The sequence below is a fragment of the Sinocyclocheilus anshuiensis genome, unplaced genomic scaffold (genome assembly GCF_001515605.1).
Source record: "Sinocyclocheilus anshuiensis isolate Anshui unplaced genomic scaffold, SAMN03320099.WGS_v1.1 scaffold813, whole genome shotgun sequence".
NCBI lineage: Eukaryota > Metazoa > Chordata > Actinopteri > Cypriniformes > Cyprinidae > Sinocyclocheilus > Sinocyclocheilus anshuiensis.
Genome location: NW_015540942.1, coordinates 304229 through 324062, shown reverse-complemented (window position 1 = coordinate 324062; position 19834 = coordinate 304229). Strand labels below are relative to the sequence as shown.

The following is a 19834-nucleotide window of genomic DNA, read 5'->3' as shown; positions in this document are numbered from 1 at the left end:
TGAAATAAACATAGGTCAAAGCTATATATATATATATAAAGATTTTTAAAAATGAAGCAAAAAAAAGCAAATAACCAAATCACTAAAACTTAAAATAAAACTAAAATAAAAAAGTAAAATATAAAAATCAAAGCTAATTTAAAAATATATAATGATAGTATAAATAATGATAAAACTGTCATCCAAAACAGTTATTCAAATAACACAAGTAATACTTTTATCCAAATTACACTGGCTAGATATCAGTGATCTCTTACAATTCAGTAATATTCTGAAATTGGCTCTCAAAACAGGTTGGGTTCTCTGTTCTGTCTGATTGGTCCTTATATCACTTTTTTTTAAATAGCTGTATGTGATTTCTCTTTATTGTGATTTCAAATAACTTATGGTTGCACACAATGTCAAAAACAATAATACATTAATAAAGAAAATATTAAAGAAATATTATTAAGGGTCAGAATTCACATTTACAGAGAAATTCAGTTCACATTCATTTACTGACATCATTGTTCTTACCATATATCAGCTATCACTGTCAAAAAATGTCAGTAGTCATAAAGTGAGTGTATAAGCATGCAAGCTACATTTAGAAATACTTCTTAATGTAGCTTGCATGCTTATACACACACTTTATGACTTTATGACATTTTTTGACAGTGATTTAAAATTAACAGCCATTTAAAATCTAAGAGCATGGACACTGTAAGCCAGCTGTTAAAACAACCAGCTGTTCCTGAATATTCCTACCATGTGCACACTGCAGAACACAGATGGAACTGCAGCCACATCAAAGAGATGCCCAACAGACGGTCATAGAGCAATAACTGTCACAGCAGACACAGCACAGCCACTACACCGGGCATATGGCAGACTCATTCTCTTGAAAGCAGAAAAAAATGCATGTCTGCATGTGGTAACTGCATTTTACTAGGCAATAAAAATCATGTTTATATAATATGGATGTATGTAACTTCTGTTTATTACAAAAAAAAAATAGGTACCTTGTTGACCCGTTTCTGTACAATGCATTGAGTGGCCATCAGGTGGCACTCAAACTGCACGTGTTCAGCAGCGGTGGCCTCAAATGGATGACTTCATATAAATCTGCAGTGTTTTCCTCACACCTACTGACATGGTACGCCTAAAATAATCAGAAATGGCTTAACATATCTTTGCTAGACTATAATATAGCTGTATAATAACATATAATGAACCTTCATTGTCAAATCTGACTCAGTCTAACATTTGATGACACTGCATTTACATTTAAACTGTGTCTGTCAGTTTGTCAGTGAGACAAATACAGTCTCTGAAAAGATGAAAGTCTGTTCATTTGTTGCATGTAGGGGTGCTTTTTGGGGAGATTTATGGAAAAGCCGTACCCTCATAATGAAAGAAAATACTCGTTACTCAATGCTGTAGTCACTTTTGAATTATTGAACCGATAAATTACTGGCGAAAAATGTGTCACTGCAGAAGACTTTAGGGCTCAGTAATATTGTCTGTAATTAACATTTTCTAATTATTCTGTCCTGATTATTCTGTTAATATCTCAAAAACAACTTTATTAAAATTAACATGCTAACGCTTGGTATAACTGTCCTTTTTCAGCCATGATTTTAAACACACACAAAACAAAATTACTAATTCACCAGCCTGTCAAAACAATTATCCAACAGCACTAGATTATCAAGAGGAATGAGGTGTAAAATAGATGAAAATGAGGAAGTCATTTTCACAGAACACTATAATTCAGGCTGTGGTCTGTTTCTCTGACTTCTCACAGTTGTTTATTCAACATTGCCTGACAGTAATTTAGAGATAGACTGAGATCGATATCAGAAAACCTTGGCTGTGACACACTCTGTCTGCGCTTTTACCTCAGACAAACAGCATCCTTTATCACTATACTCAAGTTGTACCTTTGATTTTCTTTTCTTTCTGCCAGAATGATGAAATGTTAAAACATCACTGAAAGTAGGCTACATTAAGTCATGGCAAAGTTTAATTGTATTGTCATTTAAGAAATGACAAACTTAATTCATCAAACATTTATGAGAATGTCATATAAATCTTTTGCTTTATTCTGATGCCATTGCTTGGCCTAGCACACTCTGAATGTGTCCTGTCTATATCTGGTTTAATTTTTTATTTATTAAGATATAATGTGTTTTCATACTGGGGTTCACATTTTTATGGCCTACTGTTGCTGTCAGTTTCTTCTCCTTAAATTAACACTTATACGACAAAATCATGAAAACAATGAAACACTTACAATAAACAAAGGCTTGACACTTGGCCAGCTAATGTGCTCAAAGCTAATGTGTTCAAAGTATTTATCTTATAAAATAAAATAAGCAGCAGTACAGTATCAATTCTCTTACAAACTCAAATATTGTACTGTAGCCTATATTCACACTAAATGAAAGATTTTGAATAACGTGTTTCTTATGTACTAGCTCTGCATTTATCTCAACATGACATCTAAAACATTTTGGAAAAGTAGGTACAGTATCTGTTATTTACACTCGAGACCAGACTTTCAAAATATCAGAACACATCTGGCATGTAGAAAAACATGCTGGCAACTGTTATGCAATCTGCCTGGAGCATGCTAGAGAGAGTCAGCAAATGTGGAGGGCTGATAACTCAGAATGGCTACATGAACAATGAGTGAAACCCACAAACCTATGGCTCCTTTCTGACCCTTTTTGGACATCTGGGGACTCTCAGTGGGCATAAAGATCTCCAAGCACTACAAGCAGATGTATATTTGCAGCTTTGAAGGTTGTTTTAGTGATTTATTGCAATTTAGTAACAATTTAGTATGGTTTCACTTCTCCCACCAACTATTGTGGAAGCTTTGATCTGTTGTCATATCAGTTCGATTATTCAAAAGAGCATTCAAAACAGAGATAATTAATCATTTACGTTGCAGGGGGAGCAACAGAAGCTGATAAATCAAGCTGAAAAATCCAGAAAACTGTTCCAAAAACCACCCTAACAACCTTAAACTGGTAGCCGGTTTGTTGCTGGTCAAAAATGGTTTACCAGTTAATGCTTAGATAGAACATACCATATCCTTAACTATATTATGAGGTGCCGATTTGAATATGTACAATGTGAATAATACAAAAATATATGCTTTTTAGAGGTCCAACCCCTAAACTGTCAATGGGGTGTACCAATCTGCCAAAATGTAAAATAGTTAATGTTGGGAATTTTCAGCAGGGAAATCGAAGTAGTTCAGTGTTTTACAGCTAAAGGTTGTGTTATTCAGCTCACGCAGACATTCAAAGGAATTTACTGATCGCAGATTAAGATTACACATGATATCATGATGATGTGAATGTGGTGAATGATTAATTTAACCTTTGAGATATAGAAGTTGCCAATGCTTCAGAAGTTTTATAGAACAGAGATTTGCTGAGGTTTGGAGATCCTCAGGGATGCACAAAGAGGGTTTGTGGAAAATTTGGAGAAGAAAAAAAAACATTTACTGTAATTTCATTTAAATGTCACTTTCTTGTTAAGATTAATCACCATCATTTTATTACTATTCTTTTTTAATATAACTATAATTATATTTTATTTCATAATTACATTTTAACTTTATTTTAAAAACTATATTTTAGGCTATAAAAAAAAAAATTGTAAAAAATAAATAAATAAATAAATGTTATCTCCCCGTCCTCCAAATGTGCATTCTTTCAAGAACAGTTTTAATTTGGCGTATTGTTCTTGCTTCTGAAGAATATTTAGCCTACTGTGAAAAGCGCTATACAGGTACATTTTAAAGTAGCCTATAGAAATTAAAATGTTTCTCTTCTGGTTCATACCGGCTACATAGTATACTAATAGGATACACTGTCAATTTAAGTATAGTTTTTAGGAGATTAATAATTGTAGTTTTTAGTATAATGAAAATATAAAAGCTAATTATTTAATTTGAAAAAAAAAAAGCATGTTGTCTTTTTACAATATTATAAAGCTTTTCACACAGTACAAATGTAGGCTATTTTATCCATGACAATATACTGCTTCAAGAAAGCCTCTCTCAAGGGACCATATTAAAACACGTTTGAAAAGCCCTTTTGTAGACATTATAACAGAATGCAAGTGTGAGTGTGTGCTAGCATGTGTAAGTCCGTCCTCTATCAAGGTGCCCTCGCTCGCTCTGTATTTCAATGCCCTCCAGTCAGGTTTTCGCCGATGACTGGCGCGAACCCCGGAAGAAAGAATGACGAATATGAGCAATCAGTTCACAGCGTCTGACAAATCCGCTCCTGTTCAGACCCTGGCGGACTCATCTTCCTCCGCGCTCTGTTTCTGTCTCGCCTAACTAAAACATTGGAGTGACTTTTAGAAAAATGAATGTATTTCACCGGCAAAGACTCCGTATAAACACGGTTGTCTTGGTGCTCGTGTTGAGCGCCGCTCGCTGCTGTCAAGCGTTCAACTTGGATGTGAGGTCTCCAGTCGTCAAAGACGGAAAAACTGCTGGCAGTTTGTTTGGACTTTCTGTTGCACTACACGAGCAGGTCGTAGGAGAGAAAAGACACCTGTAAGTATATTTTAAATGTATTATTATTACCTGACCCCAGGTGAAATCACGAGAAGGACAAGATCTTCTCACGTTAGTGCACCTGTTGAGCGTTTTACCTCGAAGTTTTATAATGCAGTTACTTTTTTACAGGCTACTTTTTATATGGGTCAATGACGCCTATTTCTTGTCCTTTTTTTGTGCAAGAATACAACACAAATGCAATTCATATTACCTGGATGCATGGTTTTCTATGATGAGCACGTTTTCATTTTTTGAATTGAAAGTCATTTTGATGGTTTTTATAAGTTTAAAGTGTAAAAAAAAAAGAAAAATAAGGTGGTGTAATTGTTCAGAGCTTTTTAAGCAATTAAATAAAATAAAACAGATTATCCAAGAATTTCATTTTATTTGTTCATTAATTATTATTATTATTATTATTATTATTATTATTATTATTATTATTATAAACAAAGCATACTTTAAAACAATCTATCCAAGTCAGTTGTAACCATCATGCAGGATGCCATTTTGTTGTCATGTGACCAGAAAAGCTTCCAAAGTACACCTTTAAACCGTCATCATGACTTGTGTCAAGGGCTTCTTTAAAATATGAGATATTTGAACCTTTTTTTAATTAAATTTCACAGTAGGCGATTGGAGAAAATCTAAGAAAATTAATATTCATGACTCAAAAATCATAATATTTGTAAAAAATAAAATGTTATGTTTTATATACATATGTTGTTAATAATTAAAGTGTGCAAGAAAAGTATTTTAAAGTTATTAAATTAGATTTTTTTAGAAACTTGTGTGACCTAAAATGCACATCGTGGTAGCATTTAAAACAACTAATATTACTTAGTAGTAATGAATTAACCTGACTTTATTAGGCCACACAATAATGGCAGTAATATTATTACTACTACAGTGTAAGCTGCACACCTTACTTTTTTTCTCTTTCTTGTGACTTTGTGATATGAATTTGTGATATGAATTTGTCATTGTTCATGTCTTTTGGTTGAAATGTTTGAAATGCTTTCATCATTTTCTTGTTTCCATTTCACAAGAGGATATGAGACAGTGATAAGGCCGCCGTTACTGTGACTTAGGGTTGGGCAGGTCATGCACCTGCTTGTCTAATGTTTTATAACCATCATGGTTGCTACAACAAATGTCGCCGCCTTTCTTCTCAAAGCTGTTTGCTCAAATTTTGATTTTTGAACTCATATTGTCAGATTTAATACCAAAAGTGATGAATAAAAGTCCTAATGGGTACAGCTGGCCAAAGAGTCAGGAACAATAGCTGTGAAATGGGCATAGAAACTGAATAAACAAAGCACAATAACTAGTGTTGCTTAAGGCCTTCTGAGCTGTACACATTGACCACTTACCCCCTGCCGCAGTGAAATATCTCTATAAACCAACTGATCATTAACAATAGTCTGTAAGTTCCTCTGAGACCCATTTGCTCCTGACTGAAGCAGTAGATTTTGCTTTGTAGTTCACTTATTTATGATTCTCACTAAATGAATTGGAGCTTATGAGTGCCGTGAGACCTGTATCACCAGCCTCATAAGGCAAAAACTAGTACAGAGTAAGTCACTAGTATGCAAGAAGACTGAGCTCAACAACAATATCATATTATTTGCCGTCTAACACCTATATATTAATTTTATAGTGGGACATAAAATCTTTTTCACAGATCCTCAGTGGGAGCAGTAGAAAAAACACCAGCTTTGCAGAAAATCGCGAGTTTGCACGATAGCGCAGGTAGATACTGGTTTGCACACGATGCTTTTTTTCATCTCCCCAGGAAATTAGAATTCCACAGATTTCACAATGAAAGCCAGCCACGTAACTGCATTGACTCACGCAGGCTGTTTTCTTCGATTACGGATGGATATAATGCCCTTCACAACATGCAGCCCAACTTTAATTGAGAAATAGCATTTGAGCATATAACCAATAAATATGACGATAACAGTGCTTTCTGAGTGCTCAAAATACTTGGTGCTTTGTGGCTTTTATTTAAAACTGAGGTACTGCTGAAGCATGTTAATTGTTGACAGCTATACGGTGCCATAATAGAACACCCTGACTTTTCAGTGCAGTTGTCAACATATGATGGACCCACAAGGTAGCATTTAAAAACCACAACACATTACAGCCTTATATATACTGTATATGTGTGTAAAGGCCTAAAGCTATATACACAATGAAATCTGTCTATGACATGTTTCATGTGTCATTTCTGCAAGCACAATGGAGATAATGAAATTGTATTTGATTTGATTTGATAATACTTTGATTTGACTGTATTGGATACACTGCAGACATAGAATGAATGAAGTATGCATAAAGCAGACTAAATGAATCATAAGACATGTCTCTTCATTGTTAACAGATGTAGGAAACTATACCACAAGAGAGCAGTGGTGTCTGGTCTTGCCCATTTCTCTTTGTGGTCTGTGAATGCTATGCTCTTTAGAACAGTGTGGTGTAAATGTTTGCTGTTTGTCATATTAAATGCAACTAAGTTCAAACAAAGAAAAAACAGATTCAGTGTTTGCGTCTGCCCTTGTCATTGTCCTAGAGGAGTCGTCCCAAGCTAATGTGAGGCTGTCTGTGTTGCTAAATACATTTTCTGGTACTTCCTGATTGAACCTCAGAGGAAGAGCACTGCAGTTGTCTGCTTCCCTGCATCTTTGTGGTTGTTGGCGATTTAAAAAAATATGAAGAAAACTCCTAAATTGTTTAGGAAGCTGCTATGTTTTTGTACTAAGGGTTTTAATTTGTAATTTGCATTCGTTTTGTGCTTTTCATTTTGAGAAAAAATTTCCCTGCTCCTGATTTATGTTTTATGTATGCATAAACTGTTCAGAGGTCCTCCTGATCTTATCTGCGCCGACAATTTGAGAAACGAGATCAGTCACGATGATATTAATTGGACTGGCTAGACATTCATCATCTTGTCGAAGCCATAAAGGACTGGCTCAGTGGCACACAAGGACGTCCTGTGTTTCTGTGACTTGATCTTTGGTCATTTGTCTCACACACTCTCATAGACTAATAACCTGTTTCCTTCCTGTGATGGAGTTAGCTAGAGCTGCAGAAGTGGTTCTTTACTGCTGCTGACGTGCTGAAGGTTCTTAGATCCTCATGACCACAGAAAACTTCTCATCATGCTTAAATTCTCTGCAAAGCCGCAAGATGAAATTCTCACGACTGAGATCCAGTTACCGGCTGAACAACTGCAGCAAATGTTTAAAGGGGTCATATGATGCAATTTCAATTTTTCCTTTCTCTTTGGAGTGTTACAAGCTCTTGGTGCATAAAGAAGATCTGTAAAGTTGCAAAGACTAAAGTCTCAAATCCAAAGAGATATTCTTTATAAAAGTTAAGAGTCAGCCACACCTACCCAAAATGGCTCGTTCTAACACGCCCCCACATATCTACGTCACGATGTGGGAAGATTTGCATAACGCCGCCCAAATGTTCTCGCAAAGAAAGAACGCGTAACTTTTATTCTCGCTGTAGTATTTAGAGGAGAAACAATAATGTACAGTATGTGGAAAATAATGTGTTTTTTTAACCTTAAACCACATAAACACATTTAATTGCACCAAATACACCAAATAATGTTCTTTTTAGCAACATCATATGACCCCTTTAAAGCCTATGTCGTGATGATGTGAGAAAATGCATAGTCAGTGTGGGTGGTGCACAGTGCCTTTTTTTGTGTTGGGACTTTTATGTTGCTTAGTTTTGTTTACTGTGTTTTTTTTTTTTGTAACAGTATCTGCAAAGTAACGACGCTGAAAGTTCAATGCAAACGGAGATATCGTTTTTTAAAATTATGGCAGTTTAAAGCCTACAAAAATGGCTCGTAGGGACTACAACGAGTTACTTCCCGGGTTTGTGATGTCACAAACCCTAATAAACCCCGCCCTCGGGAACATGCAACAAAGGGTGCGGGGCAATGTTGCGCTGCTTTGAAGAAGAGGAAGAGTTGTTGCCATGCCATTAAAACTAAGGGTGCACGAAAAAATATATTCATATATGAATCGTGATTCTGTCTTCTAACGATTCTACTGGACTCACAAGTTTCAAAATCAATGTTCTTAATCCTGTTCCTTGCGTCCCCTGCTCTGCACACGCTCTGCTCTGCATCTCTCTCTCCCACCTGATCATCAGCTCATCAGCTCCTATAAACTGTGTTCCAATTATACACTTTAAGTGTATAGACAGACAGATATTTTTCATATAGCTATGAGAAGCGTTAAACATGGGCGCGCAATCCGCGCATGCGGTTGACGTGTTGTATTACAGCGTTAATCAGGATAAAACGGTATATTCAAAGCTAACATAAGCAGTAGCATTTACAAATAACAGCGTATCTAAAAGTATGAGACAACAACAAACAAAAAACATAGCATTAATAGCCATGCACTCGCGCAGGTTATGCGCGATCCTCTTCACTAATATCCTCTGCGTCTCAATCGGGCTCAAATTGATAAGCGATATTGACGACACCATTGTTCACAACACACTGGTCTAGCTAACCAATCTGAGCCCATTGTGTAATTCTGAGGGAGGGGCTTCATAAAAAACAGAAAATCATCAGAGCATTCAAAGGAGAAGGAACAGAGCGGTTTATAATAAAGGTAAATTTTGTGAAAAATAATGCGTTTTTTTTAAACCAAGCATTAACACATGTTAGACTGCACCCCATAAACACAATCAAGCCTAGAAAAAAAAAAACAGTCAACCACCCCTTTAAAAATAAATGTGATGTACCATAAACTGAATCCTACCTGTGGCAAAATTGTCTGTGACTTTTCTTATAAAACAAAGTTTTTCAGTGTAAACTTTAAAAATAGTTCAATCCAGAATGAATGTTTGAAGGTAATCATATTGAAGATTATTTGATAGGCTGTTGATTCACTAAATGATAAGCTGTTTTTCCACAAAAACAGTTTATTCAGTGCAGTGTAGCTTCTCCTCCTTTTACAAACCCATTGCTAATGTTTTATAGAAAGTGTAATTTATTAAGTGCCATTAACAAATCATCAAATACCATTAAATATGGAGTGTCTGTATATGTGTTCTTTCATTAATTTGCAGGGCTTGTTTTGTTTGTCTTATAGAAGCTTTGACCAATAAGAGACTATTAACTACTACTAAAATGTTCCTTTAAAGTGGACGTATCACACAGTTTCTGTGAATCTTGAGTACCTATAGAGTAGTATTGCATCCTTCATATCTCCGAAGAGTCTTTAGTTTTATCAGATTTATAAGAGAGTTACAGCTTTACGCTTCTCTCAGAAAACAGTCGGGCTCCTGGAGGCGTGCTGTGGGCGGAGCTAAAGAGTCACAAGCATGCAAAGCTTTTGCGTAGCAATCGTCTGCAAGCTGTGACATTGACATAAAACAGGAACAAAAACTTTATTGACTTAAATTTTATTTAATTTGTTTATAAAACATTTGTCACTGAAATGTCAGGAACAAACACTCTTGCACAACTCCATTGCTGCCCCGGAGAAGCAAACTGCATCCTTTCTTCCCTTAACGCTGGTTTATCTGGGAAGCTCAACAAGGTTATCTTTCCTCACAAACAAAAAACAGCAGAGAACAAACAAACACACTTGCACTACTCCATTGCTGCCCCAGAGAAACAAACTGCATCCTGTTCCCTTAACACCGGGTTCTTTGGGAAGCTGAACAAGGTTATCTTTCCCTCATAACCAAAAACACACTTCTTTGGTGACATTGTTGATTTTGTGGTCTAAAAACAAAATGATAAATCCTTCTCGTGCAAGTCCTGTGCAGCGCTGCCAACGACGTTGATGGACGAGCGCTTGCTCTGGTTGATATGCGCGCACTCTTCCGGGAGAAGTGCCCATACAAGGAATTCTGCCCTTTATGATGTCATACAGGGCCATACTCAGAAAAAAAAACTTTCTGAAAAATACCCTGACATAAGCCCTATTCGCACGGGATTAGTATTATCTGGGGACCTAAAGGCGCACAGGAAACAAAAACCTCGAAAAATGATATACGACCCGCCAAATGCTGGCCGAATCACAGAGATGCTGATTCGCACGGGACTAATATTATCACAGGACCTCGGTGTTCGGTGAAATATGGTAGGTCATTTGCGGGGGAATTTTTACTTTACAAATTACAGACATGGCCGATTCGCACGGGATTAAGATCACAGACAACCTCCGCAATTATTATAAATGACTGGAGGTCACCAGGTAATACTAATCCCGTGCGAATAGGGCTATAGTGTCTTTGGCACATAAATACTCCATCATACGTCCAATTCATTTTTTGAGAATTTGGCCATGTTTAGGATGAGAATCCAATGCTTTAGCAGTGTAAATATGAATGCATAAAATAGCATTAGAGACCCCCCCTTTAAGTTACACAAATGTCTCATTAACAATGTCTACAAATTTATAAAACTGATCTGATTCTCTTGGGTTCCTCGCGTGTTCCTCTGGTTTTGCTTCCTATTCTTAATAAACCACTCGCACTTGGCTCTCCACCTCAACTTATCTTTTGTTTCCCACAAAATATTACTGTGGGTAAATGCTAGAAATGTGCATCTATGGTCTTTAAAGAGCGCTTATGGACACACAAATCGGATATGAACAGTTGCGATACACTGTGTGGACAGTCAGTTATTAAAATCAGATTCCATCCGAATATGCACAAAATTGGATTTGGGCTGACGGTCTGAACAAGGCTTTTGAGCGTGTTAGTCTTCCAGGAGGTCTTTTGGTTTATTATAGTTTGTTGACCATTATGGACTTTAAAGGGGTGGTTCACTGTTTTTTTTTCTAGGCTTGATTGTTTATGGGGTGCAGTCTAACATGTGTTAATGCCTCGTTTAAAAAAAAAAATAATTATTTTTCACATAATTTACCTTTATTCCACACCGCTCTGTCCCTTCTCTGAGAAACGTGCTGATATGTCACGAACCCGGGAAGTAACTTGTTGTAGTCACTACCAGCTGTTTTTGTAGACATTAAACTGCCAGAATTTTAAAAGACGATATCTCCGTTTGCATTGAACTTTCAGCTTTGTAACTTTGCAGATATTGTTTATGCTCAAACAGCAACATTACACACTAACTAACATTAAAAAAGTGAAATCGCAATCAACCACCCCTTTAATGGCTGGTGCTGAATGATGGCTGATAAATATACACACACATCCATTCAAATGTTTGGGGTAAGTGTGATGCTTTGAAAAAAGCTACTGACTCTAAAAATGTTTTAAATAAATGCTGTTCTTTGAAACTTTTTATTCATCTTAGAATCCTAAAAAAATATCACTGTTATTAAGCAAATGTTTTGAAAATCGATAATAATAAGAAATGTTCCTGATCATACAGTCAGCATATTAGAGAGATTTCTGAAACATCATGTGGCACTGAAGAAGACTGGAGAAATAGCTGCTCAAAATTCTGCTTTGCCATCACAGGAATAAATTACATTGTAAAACATATGAAAATAAAACAAAAATAAAACTTCTTTCAAAAACATTAAAAAGTCTTACAACCCCAAATCTTTAAACCATAGCATATGTAATAGTAGTATATAATACTTAAACATTTTTCATTGAATGATTAACCAGGAGATATATCACGTATCATTGGTCTGATCGCCTAATGTGCTTTATTGTATAAAATGACCGCAGTGACTGTTTGTTGAAATATGCTGTTGAGGAAATAACACGGTCTCTCACCATTCTCTGACCTGTAGTTCCTCTATTGCTGATCTGTCCCATTACTCAAAACTAGACACAGAACTTGCATAGTTCATAGTTCTCTGTGAGTGTTCTGCTTTTGTAAGGTATTAATGCTTTAATATGAATTCAGATATGGAAATTAATGAATGACACACATAGAACTATATGCCACTTAACCAGTAATTCTGTCACATTTCCAAGAACTGCAAAGTCATTTCAGATAGATTGCAGTTAGTCCACTGGCTCACTGATGTGTCGCTTGGCCATTCAAATTAGAGGGCTGCTACTAACTGCTGTATAATTATATTCGATTCATTTATTTTGTAATCACAGTGTTCTGCCCCAGTGAAAACTGCTACACACTGGATTTTGTCAGTAGGCAGTAGATTTCAGGTTTTAGTGTAAAATTAAGCTAAACGTGATGTGAATTTCCTGTGTGATTTCCCGTCTGTTTTAGCTTGTAGTATTTGCTCTGTTAGAGGCTGAGGTTATCTGGGTCACAGCTATAGGTGTCAGACAAAGGAATTACCTGTCTGTCTAAACAAAGTTGCAATTATATTTACTTTAACACAGTGAAGTAGATTAACCGATATTTAAAGCTTTGCCTGAATTGGCATTTAGTGCTCTTTCACATGAAGCAAAACATGAAAATACACTAAATAGGCCTTAATCAGGTTAGACACCATGTTGAATTTAAAGTGCATGAAAACGAGGCTGTGAGGGATATGCTAAGTGTCTTTACAATGGCACACACTGTTGTCAGCTCATGTAATTTTCCCAACTCACAACTTTCAAAACTGTTTTATGGAGTTGTTGTCTACTGAACGTTGTTTTAGAAAGATGTTTCATCAGCTGAACAACTGATATGTTGTTAAACTACATTACAATCCATTGAACGCACTGCACTTCTATCCCTCACGGCCTCATTTGAATTCCTGTCAAAAAAACATCTGTTATCGTTAATGTCATTGGCGAACAGGGCAGGCCCATCCATCAAGTCTTACATCATGTCTAGAAGTGAATCATAATAAGTCTTGAAAAGTCCAGTAATAATCAACTAAACGATGTTACGTTTGAGTATTAGTTAAAAATATCATTATGGTGCTTGAGTTGTCAATGGAGTAGGGTAGGCACTATGAAAGCTTGAAGTAGAGTAGGTTTGTCTCGCCTCTGGGCTGGAAAGCCTAGAGGGACAATGACTTGCCGTGCATGTGGAGCATCCTGGGATTTTGGATTAGATATTATCCATTGATCTGTAACAGCTGGAATGTCAAGAATGGAATTTGTCACCTTGTGAATGTTCTAGTTGCAGGGCGATTGTCAGTTTAGTGACCATAGCAGCTCTGATCCATGCGGTTCCTGTAAAGAAAAACTTAAATGTGTGTGATAAATGATAAAGAAGGAATGGTTTTATGAAATGTGAATTTAAACTTCCATTCAAAAGTTTAGGGATGGTAAGATTCGTAATGTTTGGGAAAGATGTCTCTTAAGCGTACTAAGCCTGCATTTATTTGTACAGTAAAAACAGCAATGTTGTGAAATATTAGTACAATTTAAAATAACTGTTTTCTATTTTAATATGTTTTAAAATGTCATTACTCCAGTCTTCAGTGTCACATGATCCTTCAGAAATGATTGTAATATGCTGATTTGCCGCTCACGAAACATTTCTGATTATTATCAATGTTGAAAACAGAATGAAATGAACTTTGATGAATTGAAAGTTCAGTGAAAGAAAGTTCATGAATAAAAAAAAAGTGAAAGTGACGTGACATGTGGCCAAGTATGGTGACCCATACTAGGAATTAGTGCTCTGCATTTATCTGCCGGTACGAGACTCGAACCCACAACCTTTGGGTTACGAGTCCGACTCTCTAATCATTAGGCCACGACTTCCCTCATAGAGAACATCAAAGAGAAGATGTTCTCCCTCAAAGAGAACATCATTTGAATTAGAACACTATAAATGTCTTTACTGTCACTTTTGGTTATTTTAATTTGTACTTACTGAGTAAAAGTAAAAGTAAAAAAAGCTCACTTTCCCCTTTTGAATGATAATGTGCACACATACATACATACACACATATATATATATATATATATATATAGGTGAACAGTTTTTAAACAAATATGTGCAAACCACATGATGTTAGCATATTTGCTAAACTAGTAGTAAAATACTTATACATATCACACAACACTGGCAAAATTTTGGGTAAAATAATCAATTAGATTCAACTGTTTTTATTGATATTGTTCACTTTTGTTTGTTGCATTTTTTTTCTTATCCACCATGATAGATTTGTTTTTTTCACTGAGCGCAGTGCATTATTGGACTGACTTCTCTACAAAGGACATATGCAGTGCTGCCTAGAATTTGGCCTAGAGAAGGTGTCTTGGAAGACATCATGAAGTTGCTTATGTTCTGAAACAAACTTTGCACAAATATGATGCCTTAAACTGCTGCTTCTCATCTCCGCTTACCCACTCACTTGAAAGTGTAATAAGCTCTCTGTGCACATCATTTATTGTGCTGCTTAGACTCTGTTTTGGTTGCTTTCCCATTCATTCATAGCAATATGTGGGAGATAAGGGACGTGAATTTCACCTGCCTGAACTTGAATGTGTGCAGCACTGCCAGAAAGTTTTCTCTCCTAATCAAGCTCTTTGTTCGTGGCCAGACAGTCTCCAACACTGAGCGTGGCCAGTGGGACCGTTTTCTGTAAGGACTATTTACTGAAATTTCAGGCCTTTAGAACAGCTTGGAGGCACACACATCAAACAAAGGTGCAACATGTGAACTCTGGCCCTGATATGAATTCAGTGAAACGGTCGAAGCAGACACACATTCTTCAGCAGGTTACAGGAAGTGGTGTTCTCTGTGATCTGACTCATAGCTGTTTTTTTTAACCAAGTCAAAAACCTTCACAATCAGCATGTAAATCAAAAAGAGGTATAAATAGGGCTAGAAAGAGTCATTCTGTTAAAATATTCCAGCTTCTAAACTTCTTAGGGAAAATGCCAAATGTCAGTATATATCTTCAAAAGATTCACTAGACCAAGAATTAAAAGTGAAATCTCAGTGTTATTTGCAGTTCAAACATACTGCAGGATGTTTCCAGCTGACAGAAAAGCAAAATGAAGACTAATGCTGTGGAAAAGATTAAATGAATCTATTCGGGTTGAGTCATATGCTCTCAAACAGAGCAGCTTCGATGAAATGAAGCACCAGTGATTGCAAACCCCTAACCAGCTTGCGGTTCATAAACTTGCCTCTGAGGTATGTGCCTCTCACCACTAGACCTGTAGATAATTGTAGTGGTAAAACCCATGTCATGTGACTGGTATCTGTTTAAGCATAAACAGGCTCAGGTGTAATGCACAGGAAGTATGATTCACTGAACAAACTGCATTAAACTTCTCTGCAGATGTTTTGTGTTATAAGTCAGACTTGTCCCATGTTGTCTTTTTATAAAGATAATCACACTTTTTTTGCACCAAAACATATTATAATTTGGTCTTCAATTACTATTTTAATGAGCACCCTCTCACTTCTGCTTAGAATTAAACAGACCATTTTGTTGCTTCCGCACCTTTAAGTCTTAAGCAAAAGTAAACACCCTTTTTGCATATAAAATGAGCAACAGCCCCCATAAAAGGTGGTGGACATGCAGCAACAAGGAAGAGTCTGACATTCTTTCTTGCTCATTCACCTTCTCTTGAATTTCTCATTTCCTGTCTTGTCCTTGCTGAAAGCAAATTTGGAGTCACATGACAGGATTTGAGGCGGAGACGCCAACTGACTGTTTGTGATGGTGGTTTGAGGGGGACGATCATTGGGGTCCAAATTAAATTAGGCCCAAAGGGAGAGGGAGGGATGTCTTTCACTTCACCTTTTGTCTTTCGTTGTCCCTCCTTGTCTTCCCTCCCTTTGACTCTGACCTCAGTCTGTGTCCTCATCACAGTCTACCTCACCACAATGTGTGATGCATATGAACAAGTACAGAAACGAAAACAAATCACCACTGAAAGGAGTGTTGTCAAATGAGCACAAAAGGAAACCTCAGAATGTGCGTTTGTTGTTCTCTTGGTGCAGTGTATTTTAGTAATAATGTTCACTTGTAGCATTTGCGTATATGAGAAGCATGCAATTATGATTTTAATTGAATAGTTCGCCCAAAATGAACATTATTATTTAACCCCATGTCATTCCAAACCTCTATGACTTTTTTTTTCTTAAAAGATCTTTTCAGGTCCATATAATGGAACCCAACGAACCCCATTGACTTTTATTAAATGGACAAAAACAGTTGAAACTTGTGCTGTTAGTTGATAAAAAAAAAAAAATCATTAATTAATCACACATTTTTTTCTGAAATCCCACCTAACTTTGAAGTTTTTAAATATACTTTTATATTGCAAAATGTTTACATTAAATCTCCAAATTAATGTAGAAACAACATAAAGAAACAACATAAAGACTAATTAATAATTATTTAAAAAAAAAAATTCTTAAATATTTGTTTAGTGGCATCGTTTTTATGACTGAAGGCGAGTATCACTGATACCAATACTACTGATGTCGCTATGAAATTGTTATTTTTTTCCCTAATATTTAACCATTGACTATAGCCATTCAACATTACAGTATAATTGAGAGCTATCAATTTTAACATTTATTAGACTTTAAAAAATAACAACTTCTAATTTAAGTGAACTTAAAACAGTCTTTACATAAATCCATTATAATAAATGCCATATTTAGCTACCTGTGCCCTTCAGCAAGTAGGGAATATAGAAATTCAATAAAGTTGTCAAACACTAAATTCTAAATTAAATATACATGAATCCTTAAAGCTACAAAAGTCATTGATTTCCTTTTTTCTTTTGTTCTTTGATTAACAGACATCAAAGCAGCTGGGTTATTAGGTTATTTTGGCTGCTATGACTTTAAGAGCTGCCACTGATGATGCGGATCTGACATGCATCGTATTTTCTCACAACTCTTTACTGTTTTCTTTTAATATTTTCTTAAAGGGGTCATGAACGGTCTTTGTTTCATATAACTCCTCCCCGAACGTCCGGCTGCCCTGTATCTTGCTCTCTCATTGGCTGTAGGTCATCGCAGATGTATTTTTCAGTCAGAACTCATTTCACACAACAGGATTTTGAATCACTGACAGGTCCAGATATTTAGCATATTTCACGGGCATCGGCGATTTTGCAAAACCTGTCAGGGATAAAATCTTGCAGAGTGAACTCGGCATTACAAGCGACTTACTTATAACTGTCTCTGCATAATGATCTGGCATACAAGAATCAAAAAATACAAAAATACCACTCACTGTAGCAAATATCATGTTACTTATAACCCAAGTTCTCTGTTGAAGGAATGGAATCAGTGATGATTAGACTGTCAGACATAATACATTCCTGTAAAAACTCACCAAACAGAATTTTAAAGAAGATGAAATGACCACATCGCCCACTAAAGCCCATTCATAATCCCGTTAGACACGAGTCATGATCTGATGAGATCTCATCCCTCACCGAGTGGAATATTTATGAGGCCTCAGGCTGCAAGGTGGATAAAATAGCAACTAGGGTGCGTGTCTCCAAAAATCATGAAACATTAATGAATCGAGCTTACAGGCAGCACCGCTTTAGTCATTATTATGTCTGTCGTGCTCTCGCAAATATTGAAATAAAATCCATTGATTTTGTGATTAGAGTTTAATGAAATGCCGCTTTAATTCTGCTCACTTTCCTCAAGGGCTCTAGAGGATTACATCTGTTCCATGGTGGCAGATGTGGGTATCGTAAGCCTGACTCTTATCTTTAAGGCTGCCTCGTTTTTGTGATCAAAATCAAATCGGTTACATAGGTGGAGCTTGAGTAAGCGATTTTCCCTGGAAGGGATAAAGAATGTATGTATCATAATAGCTTGCCTATGGAAAGAGAGGAAGAGAAGTAGACACATGAACGTGTGAAGTTATCCATTCCATAGTGTATTACGCTAAATCCATTCACCCTGTTGTCTGAAAATGAACATTTGAGTAAAATGTGATCACCGTCTCCTGTGGTTTTTAGATGCTTTATGTTAATCTCTTTTACCAGCAGGGTTCTGCAGATAGTTAAAAGCATGTAGCTTTTTGAGTGAGGTTTTCTGTCCTGGAAGTAATGGGTTCTGACAAGTCCTTCCAGTCAAAATCAGTTCACGTAGCACGACAAGCCCAGACAGATAAGGATTACACATGCTGGAGTTTATCTGCAGTGTCCACTAAATTCTGAGGATAAGGTCAAATATGAGCAATACCTGGCACAAGGCTGGATGTGAATTTCTGCCTTATCCTTGAAAGATCTGTGTGTGTTTTTCTTTTGTATCAAACAGCCATTATTGTGGTACTGCGGCAACTGTGGCATAACACCCTGCTTCGAGACAGACTTGAGCTCAATCAGATTTACACATGTTTCAGACTTCTTGTAGGAGCACCGAAGGAGAAAGCAGAGTCGGGAGTGTCAGCCAATGAGACTGGAGATGTATATGCCTGTCCAATCACTGCAGACCGCAAAGACTGCAAAAGACTGAACCTTCTCAGCTCAAGTAATTTTGCTGGCATTCATACAAGCCATGAGATTTTTTTGGCCTTCACTTTTTCCGATTTACAGTATTCATAAATACTATTGTTGTTGTTATGTTTATTTTTTTTATTGTCCTGCCAGTCATATGAAACATAAATGTATTTCTTTATTTATTTTGTCGCCTTGGAATTATAAGGTTCTATCTGACATTTTTGTCAAAATTGAATTATTCACATATTCTTATTCTGTGACAACTTATTTACATTATGACAGGTTTCTTTTGTGTTGTGTAGCTGTGTACATTTTGGACCTTTTTTTTAGAAAACAAAAAGGGTTCTATCTACAGAAGTCTATGGAACGCAAAAACTTTGAAGTTCAATATCCCAAAACTGCTCAGAATGCAGATAGAACCTTATAATTCCAAGGCGGCAATTTGCTTACTTTCATACATTTCATAAAGGGGAAATTATATGACATTGATACAATTTATGAAATTTATGAAAAATGGAAAGTAAATAAAAAATGTATGAACTAAAAAATGATTAAATCTGACATTTATAAAAGTGTATATATATATATATATATATATATATATAATTAACAAAAACAGATAAAAGACAAAAATGTGAGTGAGTGACGTGACGTGACGTGACATGTGGCCAAGTATGGTGACTATATATATATATATATATATATATATATATATATATATAAATTGTAAATTTATTTATTTATCTGTTGATATTTGTAAATTACATGTCTTTATTTTATCCCTTTTTTAATCATATTAATTTATAATATATATAGTAATAAAAATATTAATTCATAATGATATTTAATATATTAATGAATAAATATTATGTAATTTATAATAATAAATATATTTAGACATTTAGCAGATGCTTTTATCCAAAGCGACTTACAAATGAGGACAATGGAAGCAAT

The 19834-nt window shown here is 35.8% G+C and overlaps 1 protein-coding gene across 1 annotated transcript in view; it reads left to right on the top strand.

The window, feature by feature from the left end:
• Nucleotides 1–4222: 4222 nt before the first annotated feature.
• LOC107689616 (integrin alpha-3-like) overlaps nt 4223–19834 on the top strand; it is a 37415-nt gene continuing 21803 nt past the window's right edge. Inside the window, exons 1-2 of the mRNA XM_016487675.1 lie at nt 4223–4564; nt 18784–18911. Of these exons, the coding sequence (XP_016343161.1) occupies nt 4371–4564; nt 18784–18911 (322 nt within the window). The 5' untranslated portion in view covers nt 4223–4370. The remainder of the gene's footprint in view (nt 4565–18783; nt 18912–19834) is intronic.